This window comes from Lissotriton helveticus, chromosome 11, assembly GCF_964261635.1.
Source record: "Lissotriton helveticus chromosome 11, aLisHel1.1, whole genome shotgun sequence".
Taxonomy (NCBI): domain Eukaryota; kingdom Metazoa; phylum Chordata; class Amphibia; order Caudata; family Salamandridae; genus Lissotriton; species Lissotriton helveticus.
Genome location: NC_136072.1, coordinates 704278612 through 704301932, shown reverse-complemented (window position 1 = coordinate 704301932; position 23321 = coordinate 704278612). Strand labels below are relative to the sequence as shown.

Here is a 23321-nt window from a genome sequence, read left to right as displayed (position 1 = left end):
TCCTATGCATTTTTTATCATATTCAAGAATGCTTGCTAAATAAAAGAAAAATCTTTTAGCTATACCCTAAGATATATATTTTCAAATATCTGGTTCCAGCTATATAACCCAGCAAAATGTTTTTTTACCTTCCATAACTGGTTGCGTCCATCAAGGTTGCATTTACCTATATTGATGAGAGGACACCCATGATGGATGAAGCATGCCACAAAAAGTGTGAGTGAGGTATCATCACTTAATATCTTTAGATATCTGTGGTTGAGTCAGGAGACATCTTCTGGAGCCCCTGAAATGCGACCTGTGCATTTATAGTGTAAACATATCCAATCTCTCACCATAATATATATTGAAAACGATAATATTAACAAAATTATTTACTGTTCTCCAATCACATTTAGTTCCCATGTCTGAATTCCATGTAGTGTACACCCACACATCATGAATAATATCCAGCCTTCGTGCACCAAATTATTCTAGATGTTTAGCTTCCTGTCCAGTGGCATCACATGTTTCTGCGAGTTGTATGCATTTTATTGGCCTGTGTAACTTTATGTACTAGAGCATGGGTACTCACAAACTTTCTCTCGGGGGCCAAATTTACACTGTGGTTTGTGTCCGAGGGCCGCACCAGTGGGGGCGGTGTCAGTGGGGGAGGGGCGGGGCTAGACCAACAAAAAAAACTGACCATGAGGTTGATCACTGGTCCCTGCAGCAGACACCTTCGTCCACTGAGCCACCAGACCCGGCATACACACATCTCTCTCTCTCGCTCTCTTTCTCTCTCTGTCTCCCTCCCTCCCTCTCTCACTCTCCCTTACTCTGTCCCCCTCCCTCTGTCCCCCTCCCTCTGTCTCCCTCCCTCTGTCTCCCTTTCCCTCTCTCACTCCCTCACTCTGTCACTCCCTTCCTTTCCCTCTCTCACTCCCTCACTCTGTCACTCTCTTTCCCTCCCTTCCTTTCTCTCCCTCCCTTTCCCTCCCTCACTCCCTCACTCTGTCTCCCTTTCCCTCTCTCACTCTCTCACTCTGTCACTCCCTTTCTCTTCCTCCCTTTCCCTCCATCCCTTACCCTCCCTCCCTTTCCCTGCATCCATTTCCCTCTCACTCCCTCACTCTGTCTCCCTTTCCCTCCCTTACTCCCTCACTCTTTCACTCCCTTTCCCTCCCTCACTCTGTCTCCCTTTCCCTCCCTCACTCCCTCCCTCTGTCTCCCTTTCCCTCTCTCACTCCCTCACTCTGTCACTCCCGTTCCCTCCCTTCCTTTCCCTCTCTCACTCCCTCACTCTGTCACTCCCTTTCCCTCCCTTCCTTTCTCTCCCTCCCTTTCCCTCTCTCACTCCCTCAGTCTGTCTCTCTTTCCCTACCTCACTCCCTCACTCTGTCTCCCTTTCCCTCCCTCACTCCCTCACTCTGTCACTCCCTTTCTCTTCCTCCCTTTCCCTCCATCCCTTACCCTCCCTCCCTTTCCCTGCATCCATTTCCCTCTCACTCCCTCACTCTGTCTCCCTTTCCCTCCCTTACTCCCTCACTCTGTCACTCCCTTTCCCTCCCTCACTCTGTCTCCCTTTCCCTCCCTCACTCCCTCACTCTGTCTCCCTTTCTCTCTCTCACTCCCTCACTCTGTCAATCCCTTTCCCTCCCTCCCTTTCCCTCTCTCACTCCCTCACTCCCTCACTCCCTTTCCCTCCCTTCCTTTCTCTCCCTCCCTTTCCCTCTCTCACTATGTCTCCCTTTCCCTCGCTCACTCCCTCACTCTGTCTCCCTTTCCCTCTCTCATTCCCTCACTCTGTCTCTCTTTCCCCCTTCACTCCCTCACTCTGTCTCCCTTTCCCTCCCTCACTCTGTCACTCCCTTTCTCTCCCTCCCTTTCCCTCCATCCCTTACCCTCCCTCCCTTTCCCTGCATCCATTTCCCTCTCACTCCCTCACTCTGTCTCCCTTTCCCTCCCTCGCTCTGTCTCCCTTTTCCTCCCTTACTCCCTCACTCTGTCACTCCCTTTCCCTCCCTCACTCTGTCTCCCTTTCCCTCCCTCCCTCACTCCCTCACTCTGTCTCCCTTTCCCTCTCTCACTCTCTCACCCGGTCTCCCTTTCCCTCCCTCGCTCCCTCACTGTCACTCCCTTTCCCTCCGTCCCCCTCCCTTTCCCTTCCTCCCTCCCTTTCCCTCCTACCCTTTCCCTCTCTCACTCCCTCACCCGATCTCCCTTTCCCTCCCGATCTCCCTCACTGTCACTCCCTTTCCCTCCCTCACCCTCCCATTCCCTTCCTCCCTCCCTCCCTTTCCCTCCTTCCCTCTCTTACTCCCTCACCCGGTCTCCCTTTCCCTTCCTCACTTTGTCTCCCTTTCTTTCCCTCTCCCTCTGTCATCTCACCCTGCCTCTGTGTCAGCCCGGGCTGAGACAGCTTCGGAGCGCACACACAGACACGTAGCTGCACCGAGCGCATTTACAGGTCTTCAAAAGACCATTAGCATGTTAATGAGGCTGTGTTGTTCGCCTCTTGGCGCCCCTGCAGCTCCACTCAAACTATGGCAGGAATCACCCGGCCGGCCCCCACAGAGCAGCAGAGTCTCGGAGTCGCGCTGCTGTAACTTAGTTTGCAGACACTCTTTAAAAAAAAAATTAAAACACTGGTATGATGTGTACAAGGTCCGCGGGCCGCCAGGGAAGGCTTGCCGGGCCGCCAGCGGCCCACGGGCCGTACTATGAGTACCCCTGTACTAGAGTAAGACCAAGCTAGCTTCTGGGCCTGGGAAAAACTGCCAGGCCACTGCACACCCAAGCTGGCTTTGATGAGCAACCTCCCTTTGGAAGCATCACTAACTGGTAGTCATCAAGAACTGTGGTACCAGAATATCATTGTCTGAATACCGTTTGGCATAAATATTGTGCCCTATTTGGCATCTATAAAAATAAGACCACATTCGAGTTAATATTAACAAAATACACCCAATGTAATGATATTATTGTAAGTGATATGCAGGACATTTGTGTCAGACGATATTTCTGTATATGATATTATGAAATACAACCTCATCAAGACAGATATGATACAGCCTGTACTTACAGATGATGGCTTCCTGGAGTCTACAACAAGACTTTCATGGGCATGTAGAATGTTTTTACATTTTACGATAGCCTGCATTGGTATCTGATAGGTGATAGTTGCTTTATGCCTTGCATCTGTTTCAAGCGGTGGTAGAATAGGGTGTTTTGCAGTAACTGGCATAGTGACTAATTTGATTTTGATGAGGCAATTCTGGCTCTAGGACAGTTTACCTATATCGATAGTATCATGCTTTCGAAAATTTGCACGATAGAAATACATATATATTGGACAATGACGAAGGCCAGGTGGCCGAAACACGTTTATCAGTAGTGTTTGCACTTATGTATCATCAAAAATATATATATATATACAAACACACACAAGCAGAGGCTTTTGCAGTGGTGTAGCAAGGGGGAGATGGCCCGCTCCAGGCAGCACGAGTTTTGGGTGTGACGGCCTCCCCCTTCCTCTTACCTGCAGCCGTCCCGGCAAAGACACAGATCGCCAGCACCCCCCCTCGCACTTTCCTGCAGTTGTTATGAGGGATCACCAGCACCCCCTCCCCCACTCGTACCTGGGTCCATTGTGGGCAGTAAACACAGGGCCCGCCACAGACAGCCAAAGGTCAAGCTACACCACTGGGCTTTTGGTCAGCCGCCTTCCTCCGTTGGTCTGTTCAAGTGTTACTCCCACTGTCCATTCAAGGTACGCTCCAACTTTAAAGGCCAGAAGCAAAGACGAGGGCCTTTAACAAGGGAGTGGGTCTTTAATGGCTGGTAGAGCCACTGTGGAGTGCTCTAAGACTATTAGAACATTCCGCCCCTAGAGGGCAGAATGTTCTAATTAGTAAAAACGCCTCTCGGAGTCCGAAAGGGTTTATATCCCCTTGGGCTCTGAGAGGCCTTTGTTCACAGCACCAGCTGTAAACAAAGTCAAACATATGAATGTTGGAGCTCCGGGCTTCTACCAGCCATTAGAAGCCCGGAGCACTCTATTGTTTTCAATGAAGCACCCAACATTCCGATGTGCGAATGCAGCTTAGAACATGGATAAATGGATCTGCTCCTGGTCCAAACTGGGAACCAAGAGCAGCCCTGACAAAAATATTCCAACAAGCCCCACTTCTTTACTCCTTTTTTTACCTCTCTCTCTGCTTTACTCTTTATTTCTTCTCTCTGACCTCTCTCAGCCTGCTGAAATTACCAGGTAAAGCCAGGGAAAGTAGCAGAGGCACCAGGTGCGAGCCTCTCTGTCTCCAAAAACCGGCTTGCAATGGCTACAGATCAGCAGGTAATTGCCTGAAGCAAAACGGGGTCCAGCCCTGTTCTTCCCACTTCTTCTATTGCCTGTTTTGTATTGGGAGTGATTACATTTGACGATCACTATGCAGAGCCGCCTTAAAAGGACTGCACTTCATTGTCAGGGCTGATGGGCCTAGCTATTGGACGACTCATTTTGTATATATTCATTTGCTACATTGTTTTATAATATTGCATGTTTAGAAAAAATAAAAAAATAAAATGTCACGCTTGCCGAGGCCAGACCTGGATTTGCTAATCCAAATTTTAAATAGATTCTCATTAGAAAACAAATTCAATATTTTTAAATCAAGTGCTCTTTACAATGAATTACATTCTGAACTGGAACAGCCATGAACTCTGTATTTTGATTGCCTCACTGAATTTCTTTGATTAATGGATGACCTCTTGTTCCGGACGGACTTGCACACTGACCTCTGACCTGAACTGAATTCTAAGTCTCCTTAGATCTGCTCCTTAGCCACCCCTTACTATCCCCAAAGATCATTGCGTTCAAGCACGGCCTTTCTGGCTACAACACGTAAAATCAAACGGGCCAGGTGGGGCGGACGCTCCTTCTCCCTGAATGCGGCCATGACTTGGAACTCTTTGCCTTCTACGCTCCGGAACGAGTCCAATCTTTTAAAATTCCGCAAAACCCTTAAAACTTTCCTTTTTTCTAAATAAACCAGTATACTCCCAGAGGTATGCAATTATAAGCGCTACGAGGCCTTCGGGTAGTAATGCGCTTTACAAAACCCATTTTCATTTCATTTCATTTCAAGTCCTAACGAGGTCACAGCAATCGCCTACATCGAGTGATTCTTGTTCGCCTCTATTACTGGACCCCTACAGAATGTGTCTTAACTGAGTAATGTAAATGTAAATTGATACTTGTATAGCACACTACTCACCCGCAAGGGTCTCAAGGCGCTTGTACGAATACCGCTGTGGAACCCATCCTGGCTTTCCCTGTGAGGTGTCCACTCCCGGGCACCCCCAAGGTGGAGACCAGGTATCCTTAGCATTGTGGGGACCGTTGTGGAGATTAAGCAAGCTATTGCCCAGAGTTGCAGAGTGGGACTCCATGATTGGAATAGGCACCGAGGCGAGAATTATCAGGTCCGTGGAATTTTTGAGCTCAAGACCCGCCAAAGCGGGGAATTGAACCCTGGTCCCGGGCTAGACCTCTGCATCAGGGTCTGCCGCTCTAACTATTGAGCCACACTTCTCCACAGGGAACCCTATAAACCTAGAAAATATGTCAGCATCATATAGCTTTAGTGCCCATTCCTAAAAGAATAGCCCTTCCCACGTCGTTATAGAGTGTGTACAACTTGGACTCTTTGCCCTGCTTGCAAATCTTGTTTAGTTCTATTTATTCCTGCATATAGCGCAAACATTCTGAATACAAATCTCTTTGATGTTTACTTCTTATTTTCAACATTATGCGACACAGAGATCACTGTTCCAGCCACATGTCTATTTTAACAATGTGTGCATGATGATCTAAGAAACCATTAAACTATTCACGCTAGTTAGTTTCAATCCAGAGGAGTGAGGGCAGCACTGAGGCTACCCTGCCACCACCAGACAGAACACATTATTGGTGTCACCAATGTTGCTTAGCGAGCAGATATAAGCTGTGAGTTGTTCAGACAAGAAGAATGTCTCTGTGCCCGGCCGGATTTACTTACAGGAATTAGGGAGTTTAGAAAAAACTAAGAATTATGTTAGAATAGAGGAAGGTCAAAGATGAGAAGACAGCACTTTGCATATTCTCAGCTTTCATCACTGGTTCCCAGCAGACTTCCAATGGAAATATTATTACAATGTGGATTGAAGGGCATTACAACATAAACATATGCTGGTCTTAAACATTCTCAGAAAACGCGAATTCCAAGAAAAGTGCTGTGGAGTGGGAGAAATAATTTTTGCTATTTGTTGATAAAATTCAAGATGTGGCTGAAGTTTTGACTAAAACATCTGTATTTTCAGATGGAAATTCAGATTGGACTTTCAGCCAAAAATTCTTGACTTTGGGCCAGATTTAACGGATTCTTTTTTAAACTATTAGTCCAGACTTCTTTTCGGAAAAGTTTATCAGCCATCTCGTAACCCACAAAAAGCAAAAAACAAGCTAATGTGCACCACCACCAATAGTTATAGAAGTTACAGGGATGGGGAGAGCTAGACAGTGTTCTGGGCATCAGCATGGATATCTTGCAGTTTACCTATTCTCCCTCCTGAATTAATGCGTAAATGAACATTCAGACTGCGACACTAGAACCGACTTTGTGTTATTAGTGTTAATAGTGAAATTCTTTTGTGGGCTGAAAATGAAACATGAAGATGTGTTTGTATTGTGTGCGGTATATATTTTAAAATAAAAAATAGTTTATGAGGAGTATTGTCAAAAAAAGAGAATATTAAACCTAGGCAGCATCACCTCATAATTTAGTTGGAGGCCAGTCCATTAAGGGGCTTTTGTAGGCGTCAAAGTGATGGTAGGGTACGGTGAATGGTCCCACCAGAATATCTTTGGGGCTTCTGGCCAGTCATCTTCGAACTGCTGAAAGCAGGCACCCCAGTTTCTGTCAGAGGTGTACTTGGCTACTCATATAGCAGAAGGTAGTGGGGAATTGATGTGAAATGCAAATGCAAGGTATATGGGCTCTATACTGTGCTGTGGGATTGAAAGTCGAGAGAGACATTTCACATATGCTAGGTGAATCCCTATAATTCTCAACATCGTAATGGGCCATTCGGTTTCCTTTCCGACCACCTCATTATGATGGTTTCCATGCCGCCCTGTCCGACATGGAAACCATGTTGGAAAGTGTCTTTGGAGACCACCAGCAAGGGCCCCTGGATGCACGGCCTCCATTTGGATGACAAGAGGGCATATATGGTGCCCCCGAGTTGATCCCTGAACCTTGTAGCTGGCTCCTTGAGGTGCCTGCCACGTGCCTGCCACGGGGTGCAGGGATGAACCGCACCTACCATTTCACTATAGGAGCATGCATTACGGCCGGAATGCATGCTGCCAGAGTAAAATGTAGGAATGCGACCGGTCGCATCCTTATGAGGCGGTCGGTCCCGTGACCGATGCGGTGTCTGGCGGAAGTGAATCCGCCTGACATAGTAATGACCTCCTGAGTTGCAACTAAGCTAGATGATAGTGAGCATTCTTCTTGACTAACCTATCTTAATTTGAGCTCCAAATATTTAGACTTGCTGGTAAGTTTTACGGTGAATTAAATGAGCATTCAGTTGCTCATAATTACTATGAGCGGAAATAAATTTGTTTCAGGAAGAAGGAAAATACATATTGCATCCAATTTGGTCTTTTTTTTCTCTGTATGACTTTCTTCTGGAAGCTGAGAAGTAAATAATAATAATTATTATTATTTTGAGTAATATAGCGCTAGCTAGACCTCCTAGTCAGGTGTACACCACAATTACGGAAAAAATGCTTTGAAACAGTATATTGCATGTTTCATAAAGAAAGTTTATAAACTTTTTTTTAAATCCGGTTCCACTTAGCACATATGCAACTGATGATAAAATATGCCAACACTCCTTTATCTGAATGTAAAGAACTGCCCACTAAGTGGGGAACAACTTGATGCTGAATAGAGAAGCAAAATCGAGCACATTGCCCTAACAGCGCAAATGATCTTTAACCTCGTTTGTTTCCACAGATGAATATCCAGGTGGAGGACATAAGGATCCGCGCAATCCTTTCTTCATACCGGAAGCGAATTCCTGTCACGGAGGGTTACGTGGAGGTGAAAGACGAAGGCACGTGGAAGCAGATTTGCGATACCAAATGGACACCAAAAAACACCCGAGTAGTCTGCGGCATGTTTGGTTTCCCCGGTGAGCGGAAGTACAACGCTAAAGTTTACAAGTAAGTCAATAAATAACGTTATGTAAGTATACTTGCTTTAAGGAATTATCTATAATTCATAAAATGGGAAAATTGAGACACTTGTTTTAATATAAATAAATCTCCCTCCGAAAGTGGAAGGTGCTGCCTAGATAAAGTCCCTTTAATTTAAGACGTCAGTAGCTCGCACTTCAGAGGAAGGTCGGGGTCACGAGCACGTTAATGGATGTTTTTTTTAAGGTGTTTGACGTGAAGGGCTGTGTAGACCGACACATACATTCCTCGGAGGTTCGAGCATCCACCCTCTAAACGCAAGCTCACTCCTGGCTCGTCCTGCCTGTTTTGGCTACAGGTGCTCATCTGTCTGCACCTCCTGATCTGTTGCTTCCTGTCCTCAAATAGCTTGGGTATTGAACGGGCTGTCCTGCTGCTGGCTGCTGGAATACTAAACTAATGTTTAGGCTGGAGAAGGCTAGCTCTATTGTGAATGCCAACCAGTAATGAACCCATACATATAATAAGAAAGTGATGGTGGTGCAGTTAATATTTGCATTTAGCGGTTATATGTTGTGCTCTCCGGCCATGCTCTGCCACTGGAATGAGGGCATCCCTGGTTCCTGATCTTCCACCCTCTAGGAGAGCCTGGCTTGGCCTAGGGGGGCTCCGTCTAGATCCCAGACACTCAGGCCTCTCTGTAGGCCTACTGCTCACCATCTCCATTAATTACCCAAGTACCACCAACCTCCCTGTGACCTGATAGTGGGAAGGGTTGGCAGTGGTGCTCAGCACAGCCTTTGACATTTGCGGGGGTTTCAAAGGGAGGCGGAAGGCATGGTTGGAGCCTAACTACATGTCACCTCGAGCTCCCCTCCTTAAGTCTCTCATCATGGCTGTGCAAGGTGTTTGTGTATGTGTGAGAGAGAGAAAGAGAAGCTGTCGTTTTTTTACATACTTTGCAGTGTTGGTTGTGTGTTAATTGCGGATGTGGTTGAAGATCTCTAGTTAAATCTCTCTTTGTGGGATTCATTGTTATTTGTTCTTATACAAGTATATGTTTCTACTTTCTTAACCTTGTGTGGTCTTCTAAGATCGGAAATGTTTTTTCTAATGTACATAGGATCCGGTTTTCAGTGCACAGTAAATAAGCAAACTCATTGTGTAAGCTCCACACCCGGAGTGTAAACTACACACCCGGAGCGGAAGCTCCACTTCTGGGCTGGAATCTCCGCTTCCGGGCCGGAATACCCACAATCTGGTGTTAATTGACTATATCTGATGCATTGTGGGTATTCCGGCCTGGAAGCGGAGATTCCGGCCCGATGGTGGAAATTCCGCTCCGGGTGTGGAGCTTACACTACGGGTGCCGAAATTCCGGCCCAAGTGCGGACATAAACTTAGGCCAGTAGTAAGTACATTCTGTGAATACCATGAGTAGTAAGTTTAGGATTTTGTCGTAAATTAGTTCTGTGAATCGGGCCCGAAGATTTTTTTCCTACTACTCAGCAGACTGATACTGTGCAATACCTTCCACATACATCGAAGTCATATATTCCTGGCAAATTTATCCTTACTACCAAAACTAATACATTTGGTACTAGCGTATGAGGTTACCCTGACAATGTGATAGGCAAGATAACGCCAGATAGGGTGGAGGACAGTGGGCTTTTTACAAGGCAGCAAGGGTAAGCAGAATTCTGTTATTTATAGAAAAAATTATCTGCTCATGCAAAAAAAAAAGAAACTGTGTACCTTACAAGTATGAGAAGTACTGCTAACCAAATGCGGCTTTTCTATCTTTTAACCAATGTATTAGGAACATTTCTCTGTAGAGATTGTTTATTTGGTCAAATTTTTTAAAATATTCTATGGGAGTAGGTAACCTTTCACTTTCAAAACCTTCCTGGAGACGATTAAGCTCATTTACTGATGTTGACAATCTCACGTTAGCTTTTTTGGGTCCCAGTCACACTAGCTACTAATACTAGTGTAACAACCTTATTTACCCCTTATAAGATGTTCCTTGGGGGTGCGAACCAACACTATGTGGGGTACAAACTATTGACCCACTAGCAGCATATTTGTGTCTATTTTATGACACAAGCGCAGAAGAAAAATAATTCTTCATTTACACTGGGCCAACCTCCCATTCAAATCAGGGAATGTCCTTCTAAATGCGTGCTGGTGAGACCTGTATTACAGAAGGGGTAGCACAAGAACCAATGGCCTCTTCAATAATTCAAAAGTGCCTCTGGGATGCAAAAAGTGGGCACACACTCCTGTAGTGCCCCTGGGGAATGTTTGATAATAAGAGCCAGGGTGCGCTACTACCAGTGCTTAATTTGAGCCAGTGGTTTCCGGTGTTCGGCACTGGCACTTAATTGTTAGCACCTGCACTTATAACGGTCTGCCACATGGTGGCAGTGTCTGTTTTCTTATGAGATGCGCATAATAACAATTGTTTATTCATTGAGTGTGATGGTTAGTAGTTGTGTTGGTACTGTCATTGGCAGTGATGGCAGTGGCAATGGGTGGTGCCATCTGCAGTGTCCTCCTGGCGCGGGCGCTGTCACTTAATTTTTTTTTCTCAGATTAAGCACTGACTAATACTTCTTAGAGTACTAATGTTAAACCACTACTGCTGGTGAAATGAGGTCATTTTTATTTGTCAGGACCTCCACAAAGCTAGAACCAATGTTGTGAAAACAATGGTAGAAAAGGAGGAAAATATAAGTATCAAACTAATAATAAGAAAAATAAATTGTTCCGACCTCAGCAAAGATAGAACTTTCACTGAGAGTTAATAGGTGCACAAGGAGGAACTAAGGCAGCTTAAAATGCGGTCCCTGGCCCTCATTTCAAACATGCTGGGAAAAGTCCAGGGAAGAAACATGTCTGGCTATCAGGTTACCAAACTGTTTCTCACTCAAGGGCAATAGAATCATTTCTGTCAATCACCAGGAGTGTGCCTGTAACACCACCCGTTGATACTCGTAAATATCTCCACTTATCCCAGCCACGTTTTGTTCTAGAGGTAATTTACAGTACTGGGAAACAAAACCAACTTTCCACCAGTTATTTGCCGAAATCTACTGACGTCCTCAAAATATGACATAAATGGCTTCCGGTGATATTAATTATATATCTTCTATGCCCCCCACTCTGTAGCATGTCCAATATTGGGACAGAAATAGGGACACAGATTTGAAATCATTCCCGTTAACTGTGAAAATATTTTAACAAGTGTGTGTGTGTGGGGGGGGGGGTGTGTCACTGACTGACAAGTCTGCTCCAGTCTTTGCAATGTATTCTGATGAATGTAGTAAAAAGCAGTCCTATTACTCACAGTATTCCTATTGCTGGCTTGAAATTTCAAACCCAACCAGTGCTGTATACCCCATGCCACCATCTGATCTGTGAAAATTCTATTCACTAAATCTGCCACATAAGTAGTTACTTGGGCGAAGTAGGCTTTTAAATTATCCAGTTCTCCCTTACAAAATAGCATGCCTCGTTGTCATCTGTTGACTCCCCCCTCCACCCCTGCCCCGCCGCTCTTACCTGCACTGGCTGCCACTGACCCTAATACTTATTTTCCATATTTAGCCAATGTGTCATACTGTAGCGTTTATGCAAAGTATTATGAAAGGAACGGACAGATGGATCCACATTAAAGTTTAACTAAACTTGTTGTAAATTATTTGTCAAACTTGCAACAAGCACCACCACTGACAAATTTGCTGTACTGAAAATGTGGCTACTTTATGTACCGCATTCCTCCTGGGGAGAATGTTCACTGGCTACCAGCAGATGTGGGAAGTTTCTGGAACCTGTGGCCATGATACTTTCCAAGTTGGGCACACAGTCAGCAAGTGCTGCCAACATCTGTTGAGGCATCACCACGGAATGTGGAAATTTGTTTTAAAAGGTCTATTTCAAATCCAGCTCTGAAGAGGCTGTCATGCCATTAATTAAAAAAGTTTAGCTATGATGCAATTATATTGCATAGCCTGTGTTTTAGGTATCGCACAGATGTACTTTGCCAATGCTACTGCCACATGTTATGTTAATGTTATGTTAATAACTTTTATTGGGCGCACAGCTGCCCCAGCTAAGGGGCGTCCTGGCGCCTGATCAAGTGCCACAACACAACAAGTTGATACTGAAAAGAAGAAGAATCAGTCAGCAGAGGCAAACAGGTGAGTTTTTATAGCACGTCTAAAAAGGGTCAGGCTATTTAGGGCGCGAATATGGACAGGAAGGGAATTCCACAGTCCAGCTGCCAAGACACAAAAGGAGCGGCCTCCCATCCTGCTCAGTCTGAACCTAGGTTTGATTGCCAAAAAAAGAGATTCCCAGTTATTTGAGATTCACGTGGGATAGACGGATGGAGTGCACAAGAAGAGAAGGGGCTGTAGAAAATGAAAACTGTCAATGGACAAGGAACGAGTAAGTGGTGTAAAAAAACACTGTGCAGCAATGATCTTTGTTTTTTTTTCTCATGAAAAATCGAATTCTCCCCTTGAAAAAAAACGTCGCTGGGTTCTCCAGAATAACATGTTGCTCACATCAGTTCTGGAAAATGTTAAATAAGATGTGTGGTGAGCTAACTAGGACGTTGTAGTGGGCCTGGAGTGCATTTCCTCTGAGTAATATAGAAAAAGACTGATACTGGGTAGTGCTTTTCAATTTATGACAGTATGTTCATACAGAATACTGTAAGTAAGACACTTTTTCAAGAGAGTGAAGAGCGGGCATGTTAAAAGAAAACGCTAAAAATATGTTTTTTATACTTTACCTAGCTTGAGTGATTACTGGGGAGGAATAGAACTCGCCCTAGAAGGCATTTTTGGCAGGGAGAACAATCTCAATACAATACAATGCTTCTCCTATTAGGAGGGGATGACAAAATAAGCAAGCTGTTGATGCGGCCACACAGAGGGCAGCTCTTTTATCTGATTATAATTACCAGAAGAGAAATATTTATGAAATGGTGTGACCCTCTACCTCCAAAAGTGGAAGACTGGGTTAAGGCGGCCGTCAAGGTATGGCGATCTGATCAAGACGTGGAAAAGTGCCTCACCCACGGCTATAAGGACTGACTTTTCAAACTGCTTCAGCTCTTTGGGTATTGATTACCCACTCCAATGATTACAACAAGGCACCGATAAAGGTGATGGTCCGGTATGGTATCAGGACCTGGGCGAATGCAAGGACCACAGGGTGGACAGTTCAATGGTGCGGTTCTTTGAGTATTGTAGATGCCTGCTGGTGATATGAGGATAAAAATATATATACATATATTCATGCAAAATACTGTAAGTAAGACACTTTTTCAAGAGAGTGAAGAGCGGGCATGTTAAAAGAAAAATCTAAAAATATGTTTATTTTTTACTTTCTCCTTAAAATAACTGGGGCGGTGGGAGATATATATATATATTTATATGTATGATCAAGACCTGTCCAGGCCGAAAGGTGTTATGGCGGACTAAACTGAAAATAAACACATTGCACCAGCTAGTTGGGTCCGTGCAAGTTCTTATATATATATTACACAAACAGTCATGAAACCGCAGCAAATACTCCGCAGCAAACTCAGATACAGACCACAACAGCGCAATAAATTCCAATATCAGTGCTTTATTACTCCGTTAGTCAACAGCATGACGAGTTTCGGCCTCCGTCACTGCAGCCTTGTTCACATGACCCTCCGGATACATTCAAAGTGCTTAAATAGTGACTTCCTGTCTAAACAGATCACATGGCGTATGGAGCTAAACAAAATACTTTAACTTTCAGTAGTAGTTTAAAAGGATGAACCAAATGAGTTGTTTATAAATAATTAAAATTATTTTAAATATAGTCACAACACATTTGAAATCACAAAGCAGCAACATAGGAAAATGTTAAAAACTGTTAAAAAAAACTTTTTTTCCGACACAGAATTAACACCATAATTCCTAGTTTTACATTTGCCCAAGTGGCTTGAATGCTTTGTAAACATAATACATTTGATCCTAAGCTCTCATTAACACTTCACAAAAACGCCATTGTGATTTGATCAGAATGGTAAAGTGCTTGTGCAAAGAATTCTTCAAGCGCAAAACAGTGCTAAGTGCAAAATACCGCAGATAAAATTATATTAACATTGCAAACTCTATGTGGGTTTAGGAGAAATTAGTAAGTGCAGCAAACCAATTAAGGGATTTATAACTACTTGGTAAAGGTGGATAACAGTACAGATATGAATCTATAGGATACTCACCACTGTTCTTACATAGTAAGCTACATTCACAGCTGGGGGTTACCGTAACCTGTCCTACTATTAATTAAAGAAAATTGTGTAGTTCTTCCCCTGAGTTTAAGCCTTTAGGGATCCTTGTATCTAATAAAAGAATGTACTTAGATTCTAACTGCCTGAGTTGCTTTTCTTGGTTACCCCCTCTTATATTCTTGGGTACTGAGTCAATGATGTAATAGCTCAAGTCATTCAAATTTTTGCTGTGTACCAATTTGAAATGACTGGCTACTGGGTAACTGTCATCCGAGTTAACGATTGCCCTCAAGTGCTGCAAAATGCGGTTAAAGGCTTGCAGCTTCTTCCTGCCAATGTATCTTAACCCACAGGTACATTCTAATACGTAAACCGCAAACTCAGTGCGGCACGTATATAGTCCTTGAATCTTAATAGGGCTCCTATCAAATGCGATATAGTATTCACAGGTGTTCACACCAAATTTACATGCTCTGCATGATATGCACTTGTGGAACCCTGTCTTGTTAGATAACCAGTTCTTAGAGCTGACAACCTCCGGACTAGACTTCACTAGGGCGTCCCTCGTAGAGGGGGCCCTTCTAAAGGTGATTAACGGACCCTCTGGTAGTAACTGTGCTACGGTGATGTCTGTTTTTAACAATGTCCAATGTTTTTTAATGATCCCCTGACTTTCCTTTCTTCGGTGTTAAACGTAGTGATAAGTCTAATCTGTTCTTGATTAGTGGTGGGTTCTGAGTTGTCTTTCATCATATTTTTCTTTCTAGATCCAGCCAAGGTATTCAAGCATTCATCTCTACTATGACTGTTGGCCTTGTTCCTAGCCTGCTCTAATTCTTTAGGACAATACTCACGAGCAAGGAATCTCTCATGTGCTTCTGTTTGGCATATCTCTAGATCTAATTCAGAACTGCAAATTCTTCATTCTTAGGAATTCCTCGTACGGTATACTCCTAATTAAATGCCCAGGGTGCGCACTCTTGGCATGCAGAATTGCATTCCCAGCAGTTTTCTTCCTATGCAACTTGGTTTGGATTGCATTGTTACTCACATATATCTCAACATCAAGGAATTGAATGTTCAATTTGCTTATGTCTGCCTTGAATTTCAAATTAAGATCATTGTCATTAATCATACTGACAACATTTCTGGCTGACTCTTCTGTACCCCTCCATATCATGCAGATGTCATCAATGAACCTCCAAAACTGGACTACATTAGATACAAAAAGCAGTTTATGAGTCCCCCTGAGGACATTTTCCTCCCACCACCCTACATGTAAACATGCATAGGTTGGGGAGAAACATGCCCCCTTAGCGACACCCCTCTGCTGCTGATAAACTTCTTTGTTAAAAAGAAAAAAGTTATTATTTAGGCACAACTGTATCATCCTTAAGATCATAGTGTTATATTGTCTATAAACAATACTACATTGGTCCAAAAAATACTTTAATGCATTGAGTCCGTCCGTATGTCGAATACTAGTATAGAGGGTACAGATATCTAAAGCAATTAAAACATAATCCTCTTTCCATTCAATGTTGTTGAGTTTAGATAGGAAATGTCCGGTGTCTTTTATGAAGGATGGTAAACTCTCCACAAAATCATACAAGAAATGGTCAACATATTTGGAAACTGCTTCCAGGAGGCTTCTTTGAGCAGACAGAATTGGTCGCCCAGGTACTGGGGTAACCTGCTTATGAATCTTGGGAATAAGGAAAAGGGTTGGGGTCACTGGGAAGTCATTTCTAAGGAAATTATGTTCCTGCTTGCTCAGTAATCCGTCCCTTTTCCATTGATTTAATTCTTTATGTACATTTTCTTTGAGGCATTTGATGTTATTAAAAGTGCCCTTTCTGTAACATTCCTCATCACTCAAATGCCGATTTGCCTCCTCCAGGTACATTGTGCGGGGAGAAATCACAATGTTCCCTCCCTTATCTGCTTTGTTGATGATAAGGTTGGAGTTGTTCCTGAGTGTTTTCATAAGGGTCGCATATTGTTTCTCCATATATCCGTGTCATTTCAATTCCCTAGAAGTGACACATTGCATCTCCTTTAACTCTTCAATTACAATGTCATTGATAGCATCTATTGTGTCTTTAGGCATGAGTGGTATAAAGGTGGATGGTGGTTTGAAATGACTATTACATGGGCGATTCGTACTCAAGCCCATAGCTTGCAAATCTTCCTGCGTGGACCTACCATCATCTTCATCATTAGTTGCCAGCGCCTGTGCTGTTCTTAATGCATTGGTGTCAGCAACTTGAAATTTACTCATTGGTTGCAGCGTGCTAGTTATTTTGGTTGCCTGGTCCTGCACATTAGCTAATTTGAAGTGCTTCTTTAGTTTGAGTTTTCGTATAAATTTAAAAACATCAATGCAAGTTTGCACATAGTTAAATGAGTTTTTAGGACCAAATGATAAGCCCAGGAATAGCAGTTGCAATTCAGCTTTAGATAATACAACATCCAAAAGATTAATCACTGTGTTATCCACTACGGTTGTTGGAAGGGATTCAGTTACATCCGAGAGAATAACCACTGTGTCATCCGCTACAATGGTGAGGAGAGGGTCGGTTACCACTTCTTTCCCATGCCTCTCTTTGCAAATCCTCGCCATACTGCATTCTCTCCTTTCTTTGTGTCTTTTATTGTTTTTTCCATGTTTTTCTTTTGCTGTTGCTGGGTCCGTGGCCGGAGCATGTTGCGCCTGTCCTCTATTAAAAAACCCAATTCTTCTGAAGGAGTATTTAGTTGGTACCAAGGCTTGATTAGATGTTCCAGAACTTCCTTCATCCAAATCGGTACTACTTGCTGCAGATCTGAATTCGGCTTCTGAAATTTCTGTATTTGGTATCTCCATAGTGGGCTGTACCGTGCTTTTGGGTGCCAGAGCTTGTCTTTTAACTGTGTCGTACTTGCATGCGAACGTGAAAATTCTTCATGTTTCATAATCACGCTTGTCACATGCGAATTTGAACTGCTTGCGTGTCCTTATCGTTTCCTCGTGTTTAAGTAGACGGGCATCTATTTCATCCCTGTATTTTTTGATAAACTCTTTATTGTCATGTTGGTCCAAATCACCATTGAGTTGTTCAATTTCTTTCAAGATTTAATTGCGGTCAATTTCTGCGTATTTTATTAATATACATATCATGTTCATTGAAGCCTCCAGATTGTTTGTCGCCCATTCTTTTAACATAAGGGGGTTGGGATTCTCAGATTATGGTGCGATGAGAACCCTCAACCCCCTTGGTACACGTCCCACTTCTTTATACTTTTTAAGAGAGCGTTTCTCCCACCATTTTGTAATCTCCGTGCGTAGGAGTTTCTCCAATTTCCTAAATTTCATTCTGAGGTCATTCACAGAGCTATTTTCTGTAAAAGGGACTTTCACATTGTCTTTTAATGTCGAGGGGTTTAGAAACATAGCGTACGCTAGTGCTTCACGATTCCGAAGTGTCTCAGCTGATGTAGACATTGTAGACGGAGAGATAATTTAATTACAGCACTCAAGACACCAATGCTATTGCGCCGCGGCTGCCTTTTAATCTGAACGCACAAATCCCCTACCCGCAGTGATTCTCGATATTTGAGCAGTGCCTGCTTACCCCAAAGAATTCCTGGTGTTCCCACAGGGGTCCTCCCACTCCGGCTGGTCTCTCCTAAGGCAACTCTGAGTTCGCTGACAAGCGTGCTCTTCACAATCACATTCATTACTGCGGGGGGCTGGCTGCTTGATTACTCCTTCCAGGTTAAACGATTGATCGCTGCTGCGAGGTCGGCCACATAACACTTCAGCCCGTTGCAAGAGGAGGGTCTGTAATGGCGAAAGCGGCCGCGTTCCACCAATATTGAATTACACCAACAGTCCTGAAACCGCAGCAAATACTCCGCAGCAAACTCAGGTACAGTCCACAACAGCGCGATGAGTTCCAATATCAGTGCTTTATTACTCCGTTAGTCAACAGCATGACGCGTTTCGGCTGAGTCACTGCAGCCTTGTTCACATGACCCTCCGGATACATTCAAAGTGCTTAAATAGTGACTTCCTGGCTAAACAGATCACATGGCGTATAGAGCTAAAAAAACTTTCAGTAGTAGTTTAAAAGGATCAATCAAAACCAAATGAGTTGTATATAAATAATTAAAATTATTATAAATATAGTCACAACACATTTGAAATCACAAAGCAGAAACATAGGAAAATGTTAAAAACTGTTAAAAAAACTTTTTTTTTTCCCACACAGAATCAACACCATAATTCCTAGTTTTAAATATGGCCAAATGGCTTTAATGCTTTGTAAACATAATACATTTGATCCTAAGCTCTCATGAACACTTCACAAAAACGCCAATGTGATTTGATCAGAATGGTAAAGTGCTTGTGCAAAGAATTCTTAAAGTGCAAAACAGTACCAAGTGCAAAATACTGCAGATAAAATTATATTAACATTGCATATCAAAATTCCAGGATTAAAAAATAGTCATTAAAAAATAATAGTTCAGCGGACGCTTTGCTAAAATTAATTGCATCATAGCTTAACCTCCAAACAGAATGTGTAGAATATACATGGACATATACAGGCCGAAATGTGTTATGGCGGACTAAACTGAAAATAAACACATTGCACCAGCTAGTCGGGTCCGTGCCCGTTCTTTCCAAGTCAGGAAACGTTTTCGTGCAGAGAAGATATATATATATATATTACATATACACTATATGGATTCATTTAGCTGTGGAACATCGGTTTATATTAGCGATGTGTACATATGTTCTGTTCTGAAAATATTGTTAAAGTATCAGCGTTGAGTTGCCCATGTCTCCAGATGTCTAACCACCGTGAGAAGAGAAGACATCAGAGCAGAGAATTACAGTTTTATGTTCCAAAGTAGGCTAACGCCTTTGACTTCCATAATGTTATCTAATGCTTCACACACTCTGCTATAGCCTTTGAAAGCTCCAGGAAGGATGAGGACTGCCCGATGCCTCATGCACAACACAATATTACTGATGAAATTTCCACAATGCACACTGATATGTCTATCAACAGTGTTGGGTGTATAAAATATATGTGTCTGTTAATGGTATGGATGCATTCAATATGTATATGCACATGGTGCAGAGCTGTAGAACATAGGTTTGTATTAGTAATGCATATATGCGTTATGTTATGTCATGTTATTTTATGATTTATTTTGTGTGATATGAAATGAACATGTCCGTCAAACATGTAGACATATGTAATATACATGTCTGTTAATGGCACTGATGTATGGAATAAATGTCTACCAGTGGTGCAAGCGTACAAACTATATTTAACTTCAGTGATGAAGATTATGCGAAGTATAGATCTATCGGAGGGGGTCATGTCTGCGATATATAGTGTTATGAATAGTGCGATTTATGGAAAATGTTATGTAATTTGAAATGTACCTACCCATCAATGGGGTTGCTGTATGAAATACATATGTCTCTCAGTTATACTAGTCAAGTCAAGTCAAGTCAAGTCATGTCTCTCAGTTATACTAGTTTACGACATACACGTCACCCAATGGGGCAAAGGTGTGGAACAGAGATGAGTCAACGGTGCAGATAGATGCAATGTATGTGTCTATCTGTATGTTATGGAATACATCGATTAGAATGAATGTTCTCATGTTCCGAAAATATAAGACTCTCACTGCTGTTCTGCATGAAATATGTATTGCATAGTGTACATTTGGGTTGCCTTGGTGCAAACGCGCCTGGTGTACAGAGAGATGATTGTATGGGCCTGAAGCAGCGGAAAGTGCAATAAATGACTAAGCCTCTTACATTCTTCGCCGTACATTCGGATCTTTTTCCATCTTCACACCTGTGCATGGTCTCTGTGGCCGCTTTTATGTGGTTCTGCTACAGACTCTGAACTAACATTGGGCGTGGGGCCTGTGGACTAACCGGCTGCTCTCTCTCCCGTGTGTTTGTCCAGGATATTTGCTGGCCGGCGGAAGCACAAGTACTGGCCCTTCTCTGTGAACTGCACCGGAAACGAGGCCCATCTCTCGGGCTGCAACCTCGGGGCCTTCATCCACGTGGACGCCGCGAAGAACCAGAGCTGTGAAAACGGGACGCCCGTGGTGGTGAGCTGCACGCCGGGCCGCGCCTTCGCCCCGACCAGTAACAACGGCTTCCGGAAGGCCTTCAGGCAGGAGGTGAGGCTCGCGCCAAAGCAGCAGGCTGGGACTGTGCAAATGCGTGACGTGTGTAGAAGTGCAGCCATCGTTATGTCAGTCAGCTCCCCCCTCAATAAATTCTCATTCACAATTTATCGATTTTACGGTTCATAAAAACACGTCGTAACCCAGTAACACAGACCACCTCAACAACATGGCCAGGTGGTGATCTGTTCTCATCCCATACTCAAAGTGCGACAACGAGCCTGGTGAGAGATTTAGGCCCTCGTTTGGAGTGGCTTGGTACCACACCTAGTAATTCCCAACCCTAGAGTTAATGGTGCCCGTGGCAAGGGTAACTCCAGGGAGCACAGTTACCAGGGAGTAGGAGGAGAGTCTTCTAAAATATGAGAAAATAAGGGCGAAATTAGTAATTCCTGGTCCGATCCCCAGAAATCTAGGCTAAAAGAATATTTTGGCCTATAATTACATCCGGAGATGTCAGCTGAGAGACAGAATATGTGTGTGTCTGTGTGTTCGTGGAGAAGTGTGGCTCAGGGGTTAGAGGCAGCAGACCCGGAAGCTGAGATCGGTCCTGGACCAAGGTTCAATTCCCCGACTTGGCGGGTCTTGGGCTAAAAATTCCACGGACTTGATAATTCTCGCCCCGGTGCCTCCTCAACTCACGGGTTCACACTCTGCGACTCTGGGCAATAGCTTGCTTAATCTCCACAACGGCCCCTCGCGGCAGGATGCCTGACTTTCACCTTGTGTATACCCTGCTATCTCACAGGGGAATACCAGGAAGGGTTCCCTAAGCAAGCGCCGGGAAACCCACTGCGGGTAGCTGTGCGCTATATAAGCTCAACTACATTTACATTCGTGCTTGTATGTAAAGTAACCAGGGTCCTGTTTGTCTTATAAACTTTTTTAAAGTATAAAAGATGCCTTGTTAAGCGACTTCCAGGCCACTTTAACCCACACAAGAGGGACAGAGCCAAGAACGCATTTTCAAGGCGCACTATTCATCAATATGCCTTTGATTGTTGTCATGGTGCAACAGAAGGAATTATAAACATACTAACAACAGAAACAGCTGCAACATAAAATTCTTTAAAAATATTTTGACCAAGAGTGTTTAAGCTAACATGTCTTTCTGCTCTATTTTACTGATGGTAAACTTAAGTGCTCGGTATGTACACAATATGTCCATCAAGATGCGACTCTGTGGGAACAAGTAAACAGCGCAAGACATGCTATGCAGCGTATTCGAGAAGAATGCTTTTACCACACCAGCGTCAAAAACAAAATAAAAACTTACCAGCATCTGTTCAGGGTTACTTTACCTGGTTAACAACATCGCTGCAATTGGTGCAGCAGGTGCAGTGGCACCAGGGCACAAAGCTCTGCGTGGCTCATTGAACCTTTATAATTGTATTTTCCTACCCCAACAACAGTCAAAGGGGCCATTTTCCTTGCTTACACCAGTGCCCATTGCATCTTTGATATGCTACTTAGTGTGCAACACTCTGTTATAGTTATTATTGTAACTCAACAACGAGAATAGCTTTCTACTACCACCCATTGATTGCAAACTCTTCCCACACACCTCCGGACCATCACCACGCTTCCGGAAACCCACATGGCTCTCAAGAGCAGGGTTTTGGAATAGGCCTCCGGGACCTGCAAGCGCCTGGATACCCTATTGGGTGATATGGCGCGCTTTATATTCCAAATTGATTGGCACTTATTCAACTGTGGTGACAAGTCTTATTCAGCTAAACCAATTCTTAATTAAGTTATTTAAAATGCTTCTCAAATCGGTCACATTGAGCTTCTTAGTTTAGCCTTATAAGTGGAAAAGATGGTGTTTCATCTTAAGGCACTCACTTCACCAAAACCAGTTGGCCTACCTATTTCCATGAATATTGGCACCCAAATTTCTTAAGAATGTTACAATAAAAACATTTTTCCTCACATATACACCACATCCGTAAGGACCAAGGAAGTTTTCAGCCTTTGTATGCTAGTTAAACAGTCATTTGGGTGTCTTCCTTCCTTGGTCCTTCGTTTCCTTCTTCACACCCCTAAATGGAAAATATTTCCAAAGTCTTTCACGCAAATGTATAGCTCATTCAGTCTCTTAAACTTCGTAAGTATTTGGGATTCATTCTTGGGTTGGTCTTGACAGTTCGAAACCAGTAGGACAGAAAAAGGTTGTTGGGGTCTTCTTCAGGACAGCAAGTTACTTGTTTCCCCTACTATTGCATCTGTAGGTTATAATAATTTTTTGGAGCAGATATTAATTTTTAGGCATACCCATGATGGAAGTTAATAGTATATGTCCAATGTAATGCGAGTGCGATCCTCATGTCTCCCTTTTATTTATAAAACAAAGGCAGGCTCCATCAACAAATGCCTGCATTTTCTTAGCAGGGTTCTGTATTGCAGAATACCTAATTGTTTGTGTTTGTAGGAGCAGCTCCTTGACCAGCGCATGGCAGAACCACCTCAGTCAGACCCGTTGCCCTGGGTCCTGGTGTGTATGACAAATAATATGGTGCACCAGGTTTGTGCCAGTCATTCCCTCCCAAATCCAAAGCATAACGTATCCTTCAAGTGCACTGAAGTTTCATCTTGATTGGAAGCTATATT

The 23321-nt window shown here is 43.5% G+C and overlaps 1 protein-coding gene across 1 annotated transcript in view; it reads left to right on the top strand.

The window, feature by feature from the left end:
* Positions 1-23321, top strand: part of LOXL2 (lysyl oxidase like 2) — a 443363-nt gene that overhangs the window by 219482 nt on the left and 200560 nt on the right. Inside the window, exons 4-5 of the mRNA XM_078666555.1 lie at positions 8049-8257; positions 20483-20705. Coding sequence (XP_078522681.1) covers positions 8049-8257; positions 20483-20705 — 432 coding nt within the window. The remainder of the gene's footprint in view (positions 1-8048; positions 8258-20482; positions 20706-23321) is intronic.